Source organism: Carassius carassius, chromosome 47 (genome assembly GCF_963082965.1).
Source record: "Carassius carassius chromosome 47, fCarCar2.1, whole genome shotgun sequence".
NCBI classification, from domain to species: Eukaryota; Metazoa; Chordata; class Actinopteri; order Cypriniformes; family Cyprinidae; genus Carassius; species Carassius carassius.
Window position 1 is genome coordinate 24,800,953 of NC_081801.1, and position 16,004 is coordinate 24,816,956.

Consider the following 16,004-nt stretch of genomic DNA (forward strand, 5'->3'; position numbering starts at 1 on the left):
TGAACATATTCACTGGTAAAGGTGAAGGGGGTTAGCTTGAAGATGTCATGTTTCAAAATCACTTGACATCACCCAACGTTCCTCTGGAGGCAAAACGTCCTCTTAGGCTTCGGCTATGGCTCTAGGGTTGTTGTGAAGTATAGGGGCGGAGCATAGAGACTATGCCGTTTCTCGTTTGTTACTCTAGAGTAGACCAATTCACTTTATTGAGGCATACTGCCCCCATCTGGTATGGAATGTGGAGTATGACTTGATTTTTTTGCCAGACATGACACATGGCACCTTTAAAATATCAGTATTTTTATTTTATACTCAGTTTATTTTAAAATATAATAGTGTTATAACTGATTATTTTGTTTATTTTATATATTTTATTGAAACACAAAATAAATAAATGCAATATTACTATTGTCGCTATTAATAAGTATTTTTATAGTTATATTTAATGAGTCACAGTATGTGCTTTCATGAGAACCAGACAGTACCACTAAGACACTATTCTAGTTTTTGTTAATATTTTAAATTAGATATTTATATTTTCTGTTTTAGTAATTTTAGTGTGTTTTGTCCTTTGTTGTTACTTTATTAAGCTTTAGTTATTTTAAATTATAAAATATTTTAAACTATTAACCTGATAAATGCTGCCCTTGGCAACTATTGTTATTTCATTTTAGTTTTATGTTTGTTTTAAAGTAATACTAAAAATGGTTTTGGTTTTAGTTTGAAGGTAATAACCGTGACGTACACTCATCCGTCGCTCTTGATTGGCTGGTTTTGTCGTGGTTACGTCACCCACGGAAAGCTCCAGAGCTGTCTAGAACTCCCGAACTCTCGCGATAAAACGGTTGACGTGAACTCCGCAGCTTTACCCTTCAGCGTTCAGCCGGTCTGCAATCAACTTAAGTCAACGGACTCACTAGAGCTATGAGATCGCGCTAAACACGACTTTTAGGAATAACAAACTAAACGACGCTCCTCCGTGACTGTTACATATTTTTAAAAGGACACTTCCCGCTAGTATCCAGTATTTTAGTTGTAATTTCCAGTGAAGATGTCGGTTGTGGGGTTTGATGTGGGCTTCCAGAGCTGTTATGTTGCTGTGGCCAGAGCCGGTGGAATAGAGACCGTAGCGAACGAATACAGCGACCGATGCACACCGTAAGTCCTGCTTCTTACATTCTGCCTCTTTTTAAAGACTGAATGTATTTCTCTGTGTTGTAAAACCGACCTGTCACAGTCCCTTCACGCAGTGACATCAAAATTAAGAAGCGTTTTTATTATTATGTCGTTTTATTTCATCTGAATAGTGTCTAAGTGGTTAAGACATGCTCCCCTTGTTATAGTATCGCATTAATATCGCCTGTAAGTATGTCAGCAGTGTTTCATTGTGATGAGAGAGCCGTTAGCTTTGTGCTACAGCGTGGCTCGTGCTGCTGCTGTGACGTCACGCCGGCGGCAGCAGGAACATTCTAGCACCTTTTAATAAGACCGCTCTGAAACCGACAGACAGAGCTATTCATTCTTCTTATTAATATGTTTTAGCATTAACGTGACTTTTAAGCGTGTTATTCAAAATATTAACTGATGTTGAATTATAGTTGCTGATGCACCAACGAAAAGTGTAAAGAAAAGATGATGGGCAAGCTGATCTAAGATAAGTCAGTGTAATTTATGTAAGACTGGTATTTTGTAGTTGATGCTTTTCCCTGTTGTAAACAATCCCTCAAAGACCAAACAGAATATCTGTTTAACAGTCAAACTGACAAGGTTGTAAATCAACCACTGATAGTTAAAACATTACATTTGGAATTGGGGTGTCTTCACTTCAAAGAGAAAATCTTAATAAATCATGATGATGTGTTTTAAAGCATGCTTTAAATTGTAACTATATTAAAATGGTTGAATGGGTTTTAAAATGTGCATAGTTTATAACAATGATACACCAGTCGTATGAAAGATTACTAGTTAAAGGAATAGTTCAACCAAGAAATATGCTGAAAATTTGTTTCACCCTCGGGCCATCCAAGCTGTAGATGTGTTCGTTTCTTTATCAGATGTGGAGAAATGTTGTAGTGTCACTTGCTTACCAGTGGATGTTCTGCATGAATGGGTGCCGTCAGAATGAGAGTCCAAACAGCTGATTAAAAACATCACAATAATCCACACCACTTCAGTCCTTCAATTAACATCTGGAGAAGACAAAAATTGCATGTTTGTAATAAACAAATTCATTTAGACATTTTTTCTGATCACTTATGCAGTTACTTGTGGATTATTGTGATGTTTTTATCAGCTGTTTGGACTCTCATTCTGTCGGCACCCATTCACTACAGAGCATCCATTGATGAGACACTGATGCAATGCTACCTTTCTACAAACCTGATGAAGAAACAAACTCATCCTAATCTTGAATGGCCTTTAATTTTTTTTCCGCAGTTTTTTTAAGTGACAGTTTCAAGAACAATGATTTATTAGATCATTATGAATTGATATGTGATGTGCTCTTTTCAGGTCATTTGTGTCATTCGGTCCTCGTAATCGATCGGTAGGGGCAGCCGCCAAAAGCCAGGTAGATGTTTATTTATATTAAATGAGTAAGAAAATACATTGCATAGATTGGGAGAAGTTCTAATGGTATTTTCTGTTCTCATAACAAGGTGGTCACAAACTGCAAGAACACTGTGCAGGGTTTTAAGCGTTTCCATGGACGGGCGTTTACTGACCCGTATGTTCAGGCGGCGAAGTCCAGCCTGGTCTATGATCTCGCTCAGATGCCAACTGGAACCACTGGTATTAAGGTAAGACTAATGAAACAGCAGAGATCATGCCAGAAAGTCACGTGTATGTTGTGACCGCTGCTCTATTTCACACACGTTCTGCTGTCCGTCTCACAGGTCATGTATATGGAGGAGGAGAAGGTGTTCAGCATCGAGCAGGTCACTGCCATGCTGCTGACCAAACTGAAGGAGACCGCTGAAGCTGCGCTCAAAAAACCTGTGGCAGACTGCGTCATCTCTGTACGCCTCTTCCGGCTTTCTAAGTATACTTAAAATTAGAGATCAACTGGTGTGGTTTTTTCACTTGCCGATGTTTAGAAATCAGCGATTTTTCCTTTTTTCATTCATCTCAGGGTGCAAGATAGTAATGGTTGTAGTAGCCTAATTTAGTGTAATAATACATGGCTCAAAGCTTAAGCACCTTCTCAAAACAGTTATGAAGCATGGTTTTAGTTTGTTTACTGACAGACACCAGTGTTTCCCACAGACTGCAGATTAATTCTCTGCCAGCAGGAGGTGCTGATGGAGCGGAGATTTAGCAGTTTCCCAGATATATCGGCTGTAATCAAATAGACGCTGCTCACAAACTGCTTTATCAGTCATTACAGGACAGATGAAATTAAAATGACATCGAAGATTTACTGAAGACAGTCGGTTATTTTTAAAGATGCATTCATATAAAAACACGAGTGCTGCATTTTAATTGTGAAATGTGGAGTGCTCATTTTATTCAACGAAGTATAAGCCTTTTGGGAAATGTATTTGTGGCGGTCAATTTTGATATGTATAGGAAAAACACCAAGTCAAATAGCCACAGTGATAACAAAAATAAAAGATTTCACTCACATTACACAGCTTACTGCTCATAACTGCTTAGGAGTGCGCTGACATCGTTGAGGATATTGTTATATTCGATATTGCACGATAAGTTAACATGCACGTTATAATTACCCCAGAAGTTTCATCTGAGTTGAACGTGTTTCTACTTTCACATGCAAATGGCTTGTTGCACTTATGAATATGATAACTTCCCAACATCAATTCTAGTAGAGTAAAACATAATTCTGCTTGTGAACAGCCAGCTTCTTTGGCAGTAAATGTTGGTGGTTTCCCCTCCTTGTGAAGGGTGTCGATGATTGTCTTCTGGACAACTGTCAGATCAGCAGTCTTCCCCATGATTGTGTAGCCTAGTGAACCAAACTGAGAGACCATTTTGGAAACCCAGAAACCTTTGCAGGTGTTTCGAGTCGATTAGCTGACTGGCATGTCAGCATATTTTAATTTGTTGACCGAGTGAATTGGTGGGTTTTTGTAAAATGTGAGCCAAAATCATCACAATTAAAATTACCAAAGACTTAAACTACTTCAGTCTGTGTGCACTGAATTTATTTAATACACGAGTTTCATATTTTGAGTTGAATTACTGAAACGAGCTTTTCCACAACATTTTAATTTATTGAGATGCACCTGTAAATATTAACATATTATGATTTTATGTAAAGCTGCTTTGAATACATTTGACTTACGAGAAGCATCACTGCCTTCACCACACATCACTGTTTTTCATCTCTTATTCGATCTTAAGTTCCTCTGATTCTCTTGCTGTTTGTTCTTCTGCATTATCATCAGTCCCAGTAACACCAATAATGTTATTCTCACAATATTGCATTATGCATGTTTTTATTTCTTAGGTGTTGTATTTACAGCATGATGAATGTGAGTAGTCATTCTTTCTTTGTTGTTCTCATGCTCTTGTATAGGTTCCCAGCTTCTTTACTGATGCCGAGAGAAGATCAGTCATGGATGCTGCACAGATCGCAGGCCTGAACTGTCTCAGACTCATGAACGACACTACAGCAGGTACAATACTTCAGATGAAACCTCTGTCATTATGTCATGCCACACTTCTGTCATAGTCTCCGCTTCATGTCATGCTGGTCATTTCCATATGAGTCTAACTCTATTCTGAGATGTAAGAGTTGAATGTGTTGACTGTGATTGTAGTTTCGCTGGCGTATGGGATCTACAAACAGGACCTGCCTGCTCCTGAGGAGAAGCCCAGGACTGTGGTGTTCGTGGACGTTGGTCACGCTGGGTACCAGGTGTCTGTGTGTGCCTTTAACAAGGGCAAGCTGAAGGTGAGACCTTGCTCCACATACTTTATTATTGTGCTACTACTTAACCGTCACAACGTGTTAATACTCAGGGCGGGGTTAGGTTATTATTGTATTATAACTACATCTAAAACTATTCAAACAAAATTATTATAAAAAAAGTTAAACTGATTTTATCTTTTATATTTTTTATGTTTAAGTTGACGTACTAAAGTTATTAACAGGAATGAAAATAAATGAAGCTAAACAGAAACTAAAAATGAATTAAATTAAGCCTAAGTAGTAATATTTAAAATAAACAAAAGTTAATAGAAATTACAAAAGCTCATAACAATTGTATTAAGATTAAAACAGTATTTATAAAATCTTAAAATATTAACAAACTGTAATAGTATATACATGATACTAAAACAACATGAATTGATATTTAAATGCTCAATCACTTATTATTTCCTATTATTAGATGTGGGTCAAGCTTATAGATTATCCATATTAAATCTGACAAGTTGATTAGCGAGATCAGCTACAATGAAATTTTCCTGATGTTTTTAGACTAAAACATTTCAGAGAATAGCTGTGACGCGTAATTATCTTGAGCTCTGATGACAACAGCAGTTACAGGTTTATTCCGGCACCTTTGTTTCTGCTAATGCTTACAGATCTGGCCTTTATCACAGGACAATAAATAACCTATTCAATGAAAATGATTCTGTTAATACATTGAAGCCTCTGTATTTCACATGTGTTTAGATATTGAACCACACGGGTCTCTCTGCCATCTTGACCGTATTATGTTTATCTTGCTAAACTCTAAATCTATTTTTATTATTTAGACATACATTTTGGTTAATAAAGTTGTGTAGCATCATGAAATTCCCTTAAAATTTGAAGTACTATGAATTACTGAGACAAAACAGTTTAATTTTGTAAGAAAAAAATGACACCTGTTTTGTTCAGTCTGTTTTTACTACCGAGGATCACAAGTGAACTAAATAAGGAAAACTCAAGGGTTAAAGCACTGATTTTGAAACGGACTAAACTTAAACAATAAATGAATTACATAAGTAATTTAGGACTCCTTGTTTGATTGTTGGTCAGTGTACACATGCATGTCTTTTGTCTAGTACCATGAGTTTTGCTTTTATGTAGTTTATGTATCAGCTTTGAAAAGCTTTTGGCATGCTTGCTGTTGTATTTTTGAGCATGCATATGCTATATGAATGACTCTTAAGAAACCGTTTTTAATACACTGTTAAAATGCATAATTTTCTAATTGGTAGCAACAGTTTGACCCTCGATGCTTCTGATTGGCTGATTAACGTAGGTGCTGGGTTCTGCGTTCGACCCTGAGCTGGGCGGTAAAGACTTCGATGAGGTGCTGGTCAAGTACTTCTGTGAGGAGTTTGCTCAGAAGTACAAGCTGGACGTGCGATCGAAGCCTCGCGCTCTGGTGCGGCTCTACCAGGAGTGTGAGAAGCTGAAGAAACTCATGAGCGCCAACTCCTCGGACTTGCCGCTCAACATTGAATGCTTCATGAATGACATCGACGTCTCAGGCAAACTCAACCGGTCAGTGACCGCATGCCAGCAGCTAAACTGGGCGCTCGATGTCAGTGGGTTGATTGGTTAAAATACCTCGTCTAATAATATCTTGATGACTCTCTTGTTCCAGAGACAAGTTTGAGGAGCTCTGTGCAGATCTGCTGGCCAAGGTGGAGGCTCCGCTGCGCAGCATCATGGATCAGACCAGTGAGTACAAGCCCTTGAGCTTTCAGCAGCGAGTCTTTCCCATCATACAGTGATGCAACTGTGGTGGTTTTTTCCCCCCTCCTATAACCAGGACTGAAGAAGGAGGACATCTATGCAGTGGAGATCATAGGCGGTGCCTCCAGGATTCCAGCCATCAAAGACCGAATCAGCAAGTTTTTCGGAAAGGAGCTGAGTACGACGTTGAATGCAGATGAGGCTGTGGCCAGAGGATGTGCACTGCAAGTTAGTTCTTGGGCATGGACTTCTTGATGTCCGATATCTTAGAGCACAGAGTGGCACATGGCTGATATAAACTCGATATACATCACACTTTTTATTTGAAAGATAGTGAATGCATGCATAACAGTTGCTGCCATTAAAATATTATTTAATTTAAAAATGAATAAATATGGAAAAAATTCAGTTGATTTTAAAATAATCATAATACTAATAATATAATGTACCGCTAGTCATGCATTATTCTGCTTATACCAAGGACATTTGCCAGCACTGACAAGTTAAAAATGTTTGCAGCGCAAATATTTGACTGGAAGGTTATAAATGATGGCTATTTTCATTAGTAATGGCTCGTTATTCTGCTGCTTGAAACCAGACAGAGACATGAAATAGTGCATCAAAGGTATAATTTAGTATCTAAGCTTTTTTTATTAATAAAAGTCACAGAGCAGCGTTAGTCAATTCTGCTCCCAGATCTGAAGTGCCCTGTTGAGTCATTATGTGACTACACGTTATTTTACAAAGAGCTTACGGCTGACTAATTACGTTCTGTCTTAAGAACATATGCTGCAACCAAACGAGGAAAAGTTACAAACTAGCCAAAAGTTGCTAAGCCTTTAAGTTCCAATTGAAGTAAAAACCATCTGTGCAACCCTACCAGGCTAATAGCAAATTCCAAGTATCTACATTGAAGCTGTTTAATATCATTTTAAATGTATAATTATCAGATTAAATAATTTTATAACCTGCTTCTTAAGTGTGTGATTTTGTAACCACAGATTCTTGAAAATAACTTGCTGTAGGGCTGAAACCATTCCTCGAGTAACTCGATTACAAAAAATGTTTGAGGCAAATTCCTCTGCCACGTCAGCTTCTTTCACAATTATTTTTTTTAATGTGACACAACGCGTTTACGTCACCCACAAAGCGGAAGGAGACTGAAATCGCATACTGCAAGGAGTCAGCAGTGTTTTAATTTGATGGCGCGGGCAAACGTAAAGAGAACGTCGTGGCGTGCGTCCAGTGCAAGATAGAGCTGGCATACCACAACTAGGGCCTTATGATTTCCGCGATGCAGAAAACGCGGAGGGAATCGCGGAATCCAGTCTTAAAAACAGAATTTACAGTTTAACGCGGAATGGCACAGAATTTGCCAAATTTTGAATGAATTAATCAAAAGTAGGTCATTGCACTTACATCAAATCACGATATGGACTAATATCTGTAAATATTAAGCCGGAACAGTCTGTTTAAATACGAATCCTGCATGTTCTGTGTGTCTGTGTTAATGAATGGAGCAGAAGCACGTCTTCCTTTATCACACACACTGAAGCGCGCGTGACGCTCCGGTGATTTCAGCGTCTGCTGTCTCACTAAATAAGACATGAACACATGAACAACATCTCCAGAACTGCTCTGACAGTCACTTCATGAGCATTTGACCGTTTGATTTGAGTAAAACTGAGTAAAAAAAGGTCGTCAACCCGTCAAAATAAAAGTCCGGTTAAAGACTATTGTTCAGCAGAATGTACATAGCCTACCACTAAAAAAAAAAAAGAAATCAAACATTATTTTTTTTAAGGTTTAATCACACAACATTAAAAAAAAGTTCATTTTCAATAATTAAAAGATAATTAATGTTTTGTGTTTAATGTTTAATGTGCATCTCAGAAAATGCTTTATTTAAAACCCCAACTGAATGGCACTTAAATAACCTGTCAACTTTATTGTCATTGTTCACAGTACAAGAACAGACAGAGAAACAATGGGTGATAATTAAATGTTTATTTTTGATGTATGCATTGCATTCTATGCATTTAAAAAATAAAAATATTTTTTTTCTAAAAAAGGAAACTTGTTCAATTTAAGAGACCCAGGAGTCTTTTCTCTTGCATAATTAATATTGCAGTTTAATTAAGCAAAAACACATTTTATCCGATTAATCGATTAATATTCGATAGCTACAGCCCTAACTTGCTGTGATAGTTTGCACCACCAGTGCTTTTTTATTGCTTTGCATACAGCTGTTTCTCATAATAACTGCCTACAGTGTTTCCTAGTGTTGCAAACCAATGTTTATTGTTCCTCAGTGTGCAATCCTGTCACCCGCCTTCAAAGTGCGTGAGTTTTCCATCACAGAAGTGGTTCCCTACCCCATCTCTCTGAAGTGGACGTCTGCAGCTGATGAAGGCATCAGGTGTGTTCTTTGTTCTCTGTGTGTCATGATTAACTTTCTTAGTTCACTGTTTAATAGTCACATTTTGTCTTGCACTGCAGTGATTGCGAAGTTTTCCAGAAGAACCATGCTGCCCCCTTCTCTAAAGTGTTGACTTTCTACCGGAGGGAGCCTTTCTCTTTGGAGGCCTACTACAACAATCCCAAAGAGTTGTCATATCCGGATCCTACCATAGGTATGCTGGGAATTCTCTTTGCACAGTACTGCTTCATTAAGTGAAGTCCACACAAAAAAACATACAAATCAAATTCAGAAGCCGATCCTTTTACTCCAATAAAGTGAGAAAATAACAAATAGGTTGCATTTTATTTTACATTGTGCATTTGTAAATTTTTATTTTGTGATATTTTTATGTGATGTTGAATTTTATAAAAAAGGTCTTAGTCTTATATTTGATCTTAAAATCCTGTGGAAACCCTGTTTTATTTTTTTTATCGTTTAATAATTTTCCATGAATGCAGCACAGAGTATAAGTGCATTGATTCAGCAACCACAGTTGCAAACAGTATCTGGCAACCCCAAACAAGAACGCTTGTGGAGGCTTGTTATCAATGCAAGATAACGTAGATGTCAAATGTCAGCTTCACAGACAGTTATGCTTAATCGAGAGAACCAGAAATGTGTCCCTGGAGCACAAAAGCAGTCTTGAGTCTCTGGGGTGTATTTGTAGTAATAGCCCCCCAAAAAAACATTGTATGGGTCCAAATTATATATTTTTATTTTATGCCAAAAATCATTAGGATTATAAGTAAAGATCATGTTCCTTGAAGATATTTAGTCAATTTCCATAAATATATCAAAACATACTTTTTGATTAGTAATATGCATTGCTAAGAATTCATCTGGACAACTTTTAAAGATTATTTTCTCAATATTTAGATTTTTTTGCAACCTCAGATTCCAGATTTTCAAATAGTTGTATCTCAGACAAATATTTTCCAGTCCTAATAAACCACACATCAATGGAAAGATTATTTAAGCTTCCAGATGATGTGTACATCTCAATTTTTAAATATTGACACTTAAGTTTTGTGGTCCAGGGTCACAACTCATGATATGATTTTTTGCCTGCCCGCAGGCCAGTTTAACATCCAGAAGGTGGTGCCTCAGCCGTCAGGAGAGAGCTCGAAGGTGAAGGTGAAGGTGCGTGTGAATGTCCATGGGCTCTTCAGTGTGTCCAGTGCCTCGCTGGTGGAGGTCGTGAAGTCTGCTGAAGGAGAGGAGCCCATGGAGATGGACAATCCAGCCAAAGAGGACGAGGTAAAGTCATCACTGCTGATGGCAGCTCTAATGGTTTTGTATCTTGCAGTTACTAGACTCCCAAATCAGATTTTGTTCTTCTCCGAATTCAAAAAGGGAGAAAAAGGTCAGAATTGTGAGCCTAAAAAGTCGTGGTTGCCATTATTAATTAATTTTTCATCCTGTGGTGGAAATAGTCTTCCATACATCCACTTGTGCTAAAACAAAAGTGTATGATCATTCAGAACGTTTTCTAAAGCTCAAGTGTGTTTGTGGCCAGCCATTTACATTTAACCTGTGAACAATCATTGTATTTGCTCCTTAAAGAACAAGATGCAAGTGGATCAGGAAGTACAGAAGGCTCAAGGAGATGCTCAGAAAGAACATGCTGATAAGAAATCAGACACTGAAGACATGGAGGTGTGTGAATACACTTGCACACCAACACATGATATACAACATTTCAACAAATACAGCATGCATTTCTAATTGCAGCCTGCCTGTTGTGCATGTAAAACAGCTAAGGTTCACTCCTACTGACACACTGATGCTTTTATTATTCGTTTTTTATTGTCATATAAAATATCTTAATGTAAAAATAACAGCGGAAAGGAAAAAGGGGACATTAAATCAAAAATGTAATTTTTAAATTGCATTATTTGTGCCCTCACATGATTGTTATACCAGACTTATGTTTGAGAAAACCCAAAATTTGCATTGGCAACCCAACGCCGTACCAAAAATGAACTGCATGGGTCCGATTTCATACAAAATGATTCCAATGACAAAAGATGAGCAACTTTGGTTTATATCTATATTGTGTAATTTGTTGGTTTCATACTCTCGACAGCCAGTTAATTACCGCATGAAACATATTGTAGTGCTTTTAATGCTTTGTAGTCAGGACCGTTTTGAACACTGCATAGTTTCAATGATGGTTTTCTTTCACAATACACATCGTTTCAAAGCAGCTTTATAAAAAATGTATGTGGTGAACTGGAGGTCTGTGGCAAGAGAAATAACTAAGGTGGAACGGAAAACTGAGAGAAACAAATAAATATACAGTACAGGAAGAGTCATGCAGTGATGCAGTAATCCAACGCATTGTCTGTTTAATCAATCAATCAATTGCATGTCCCTTCGTCTGTTTAATGGCAAAACAAAGTTTGATTGGACACAATTAGAGACCCACAACCCACCACTGCTCTCAAACACTTAATGGTCGCAATGAAATATGGGAAATTAACTGTGATTATAATGACTTTTAGACTTCAACAGAAGACAACAAACAGGAGGAGAAGAAGAGTGAACAGCCTCCACAAGCCAAGAAAGCCAAAGTGAAAACGAAAACAGTGGATCTGCCCATCGAGAACAGCCTGAACTGGCAGCTGGACAGTGAAGCGCTCAATCTGTTCATGGAGAGTGAGGTACAGAGCACTCGGACCACACCACCGCCATCAGACACTAGAGCTGCACCATTCTGGATCAAACAGATGATCTCTCATGATCCTGAACTAAAGTCAAATAACTTGCTTGTTATTTACTAGAGGCTGCAGTTTTTTCAAAATTATTTCATTTGAATGAATTATTCACAAAATAATTATAATCAGTGTTTTTGAACAAATCTTTAGAATGAATGATTCAGTGACAAGTAATTTGACAGTCAGTTGTCGACACAAACGTATTTGAAGAGCTAAATTTACAAAGTTGGATTTGGTTTGGTACAGTAGACATAAGTGTTTATATCCAAGCTATAAACCTTTATCCAAGTACTACTGTTTTTTTTTTTAATGTGACTGTGGTTGAAAAGGCTGTTAGCGAAGCTGTTTTTGGCATCGTGAACACAGATCTGAATGTTTTGTTTCAAAAGTTTAACAGATCGTTGTCATTTCGAAAAAAGATGACGTGGGTTTTTGGATTCGAGAGTGTAAACATTTGACGATTAATCGTGCAGCTTTAGGAGAAACCCTGAATTAATTGTCTCCTTTTGCGTGTGTATGAAACACCACTCACACAGAAGTCACTTTTAAAACCAAGCGGCTGTCTTTTCTTCTTCATATATTGCTTGATAAAGCTTAGTGAAATATAAAAATTAGTTATTAATCAGTAGGGATGTAACTATTCACTCACCATTCGATTTCATGTTTTTTTTTTTTTTTTTTTACAAAATTATTCGAGACAAATTATTAATTAAATGTGTCTTTTTATTATTGCTTGGACAAAATGCTGCACATTGAAATTGAAATATAACACTATAATAAACGCTCTTTTGTTGGTTGGGATTGCTTCTATTGTCATCATTTGTAAGTTGCTTTGGATAAAAGCATCTGCTAAATGACAATTTAAATATGATGTAAATAACAAAACTAAACTGAAAGGAGCATGTATACCAATCATAAAATGCATTAAACATTACGTTACACCAGGGTTTCCCAAACTGTAAGAACTGCAGTGGGTTTGTAAGTGAAAATTAACAATCATTTAATCATAAAAATCTACAATAAACAAACGCTTAATAACTGATAAATGATCCAGGCGCCTCTTCTAGAAGTGGTTTCTGACGCTGTGTTTTCTTGTCTGTAGGGGAAGATGATTATGCAGGATAAGCTGGAGAAAGAAAGAAACGATGCAAAGAACTACGTGGAGGAATATGTTTATGAAATGAGAGACAAACTGCATGGAGTGCTGGAGAACTTTGTCAGCGAGGCTGTGAGTGTCTACATGCATCTGACCTCATTCATAAAGAGACCTGTGTTTATAAGTGATGGTTTCTATTAAGCAACGTCTTTCAATTCAGGATCGAGACTCTTTCTCCTTGAAACTGGAGGACACTGAGAACTGGCTGTATGAAGAAGGAGAGGACCAGCAGAAGCAAGTGTACATCGATAAACTGCTGGAGTTGAAGGTAGGTGTGGATGTGTGACTGATTCATTGACATTTGAAACCGTTGACCTTTAAGAAGAATGAACAGATAAAACCGTTTGCTTCTAGAAACTGGGAGAGCCGATTCTGAACCGCTACACGGAGGCAGAGGAGCGTCCGAAAGCTTTCGATGAGCTCGGGAGGCAAATCCAGCAGTACATGAAAGTCGTCGAGGCTTATAAGGCCAAGGTAATCTTTACTCATTAAATCAAGGCACATTTATTTATATAGTGTTTTATACAATACAGATACAATACAAAGCAGCTTCACATTAGCAAACAGTAAAATAAGATTAAGAATATTCTTAAATTCAGTTTTTGTTTTCAAGCTCAAGATTTAGTTAATTTCAATAACTTAGTGTCATTATTTGCCTCTTGTTTTGTTCTCATACAATATGTCAGTGCAGTTGAATTAAGAGATCTTCAACCAGCATAACAAAAATAAATGTTTGAACCAGATCAGGCTCCTTGTCTTTTAAAAGTGGCTTTTAAACCCCATTCGTTTCTTTCATGGGGCAACATTGTTGAACACATTTGGATGAATCCCACTTCTGTGATCTCTGAACTCAGGATGAGCTGTATGATCATCTGGATGAGCTGGAGATGATGAAGGTGGAGAAGCAGGTGAATGAAACCATGACCTGGATGAACAACAGTATGAATCTGCAGAGCAAACAGAGTCTCAGCCAGGACCCTGTGGTGAAAGCCCAAGAGATCCAGGCCAAAACAAAGGTACAACTTCATTTACGATTTAGTTATCCATATGGCTCCAAATCAGATAAGGGGTAATTAAATGTAACAAACCATGCAAAAATGTATTGTTTTATAGTAAAATGAAACCAACTTTGAAGACAGTGAAAAGATACTGATCATAAAAAAAAAAAAAAAAAAATCAAGATCCAGAAATGTCAGCATATGACTTCTCTCAAGATCACTTGGTTCAGAATTAAGCTGACTACACTCACAAGTTTGGATGGTCAATAATGTTACGTTCTGTAACATTTACTGTTGCAAACTTTCATAAATCAAGTTCATTTTTACCAGGCTAGGAGAGGTTTTGATGCACAAAGTCTTATAAAACGCAATGCTTTTATTTAAACCCATGAAAATGCAGATCCTGCTTCGAATAAAACCTTTTTAAACCTGTTGTTTCATTATTAGCCCTTAGCAGGTTCTGACCCATGTATGTCCTCTTGAACTGAATCTTCTGACTGTGTCTTCATCATCACACAGGAGCTGTATTCTGCTTGCAATCACATCATCACCAAACCCAAGCCCAAAGTGGAGCCTCCCAAGGAGGAGACGGCAGCCGAACAGAACGGCCCTGTGAACGGACAGGAGGGGTCAGAGGCACAACCGGGCAACCCAGAGAAGAGCCAAGCCGCCCCAGACACCACAGAGGCCAAGCTTCCCGAAATGGACATCGACTAAGTTCGCTCGGCCCTCTGTGTTCGCACCAGCCTCTCTCACGCCTCTCATATGCCTCAAAGTTCAGATAAAAACAAGAAAAAAACAAAAAAAAGAACATTATATTTGGTGAGGCAGGCTGCCCAATTCAGTTCTCTTGCTGTCGGTGGCATGTTTCTTTCTTTCTGTTTTGGATACATGGAGATCCAATCTCCTTTTTTGTTTCTTCAAACAGGAAAAAACATGTTATAGATATAGGACGAGAACCTGGTCTTCGTCGCTTTTTTAATATCCACAGTTCCAGTATCCTTAAAGGCGGCCGACCATATTATAAAGTGGGATGGACTGGTTTAGTGCTGTTTAATGGATGATATTCTTCTGTTCTGTTCTATGTGGAGAGTTTATTGGCATTGAAGATTTGTTGCACAGACTAACTTCTCAAGTGAAGTTTCTAACTACCAGATGTTGGTGGAGAAGCACTGAAACAGAGGAACCTGAACCTCTTCCCGAGCTGCACTGTGTCCGAGGAGAGTTGAGTTACTGTTCAGCAGTATTTGGTTGTAAAAGGACATCCTGCATGTGGTCGCTGTTGGGTTTAGCTCTGTTTGTTTTCTACTCCGCAGCCTGTGTGAATGGTGGTGTCCATTCCAGTCACAAATGATGAGAATTATGAGAATAAATCATTCATTTTGGTATACAGACAAAAAAGAACTTGTTAGAATGTAATTATTGGATGTACTGTACATACTGGTTTACTATTAGTGCAATTGCAATGTCAGTTTAGTGAGGTGAAATAAAATCATCAGGTATTTTGACCATCACATCATTTCACCAAGAACAATATCAGATTAAATGCATGAAATATAATCAGGTATATAAATGATTAGATTCAGTTGAGTACTCTACTTGGTCCAAACGTATGCATCATAAGCGGTCTTATTGGTGAGGATGTTCACATGATATTTATACAGTTGATCATGCTTCTTTAATAAGTAGAAGTCAGTGTGAAATCTCATTATCACACATCTGCAGTGCATTGTTTAGTAGAGAAAGATATTTTAAATAATTGGAGTATTAACTTCCTCAGAGATATTTCTAGTAAATATTTTATTTTAAGGGGTTTGGCTGATAAATGTTGTGGGAATCCCTGCATTACATTAACAAACATGAAAACGGGAGACCTTTCATGCCCAAAGTCTTCCAGGAATCAACACTTCCTGAAGGTCTGGATCTGATGATGACACTGTGTCTCACAGCTACATCACCAGTGTTTAGTAACTTAAGCAGAAGTATTTGGTTCAATTATAGGTTTGCAAACTTATTC

At 37.7% G+C, this 16,004-nt stretch overlaps 1 protein-coding gene across 1 annotated transcript; it reads left to right on the plus strand.

The window, feature by feature from the left end:
- The first annotated feature begins 853 nt into the window (after window positions 1-853).
- On the plus strand, window positions 854-15,393 carry hspa4a (heat shock protein 4a). Its single transcript, XM_059541639.1, has 19 exons — window positions 854-1,158; window positions 2,512-2,569; window positions 2,658-2,798; window positions 2,895-3,017; window positions 4,538-4,637; window positions 4,782-4,915; window positions 6,216-6,460; window positions 6,564-6,640; window positions 6,732-6,883; window positions 8,968-9,074; window positions 9,155-9,288; window positions 10,192-10,373; window positions 10,680-10,772; window positions 11,621-11,779; window positions 12,936-13,061; window positions 13,150-13,257; window positions 13,344-13,463; window positions 13,844-14,005; window positions 14,507-15,393. The coding sequence occupies exons 1-19, from the start codon at window positions 1,052-1,054 to the stop codon at window positions 14,702-14,704; spliced, it is 2,526 nt and encodes an 841-aa protein (XP_059397622.1). The 5' UTR covers window positions 854-1,051; the 3' UTR covers window positions 14,705-15,393.
- Window positions 15,394-16,004: the final 611 nt, after the last annotated feature.

Bases quoted from the DNA above. Each gene is read 5' to 3' on its own strand.
- hspa4a (XM_059541639.1), top strand. From the start codon at position 1,052: ATGTCGGTTGTGGGGTTTGATGTGGGCTTCCAGAGCTGTTATGTTGCT. The intron at 9,289-10,191 runs GTATGCTGGGAA...GCCTGCCCGCAG, and splicing joins ATATCCGGATCCTACCATAG to GCCAGTTTAACATCCAGAAG. The intron at 10,374-10,679 runs GTAAAGTCATCA...TGCTCCTTAAAG, and splicing joins ATCCAGCCAAAGAGGACGAG to AACAAGATGCAAGTGGATCA.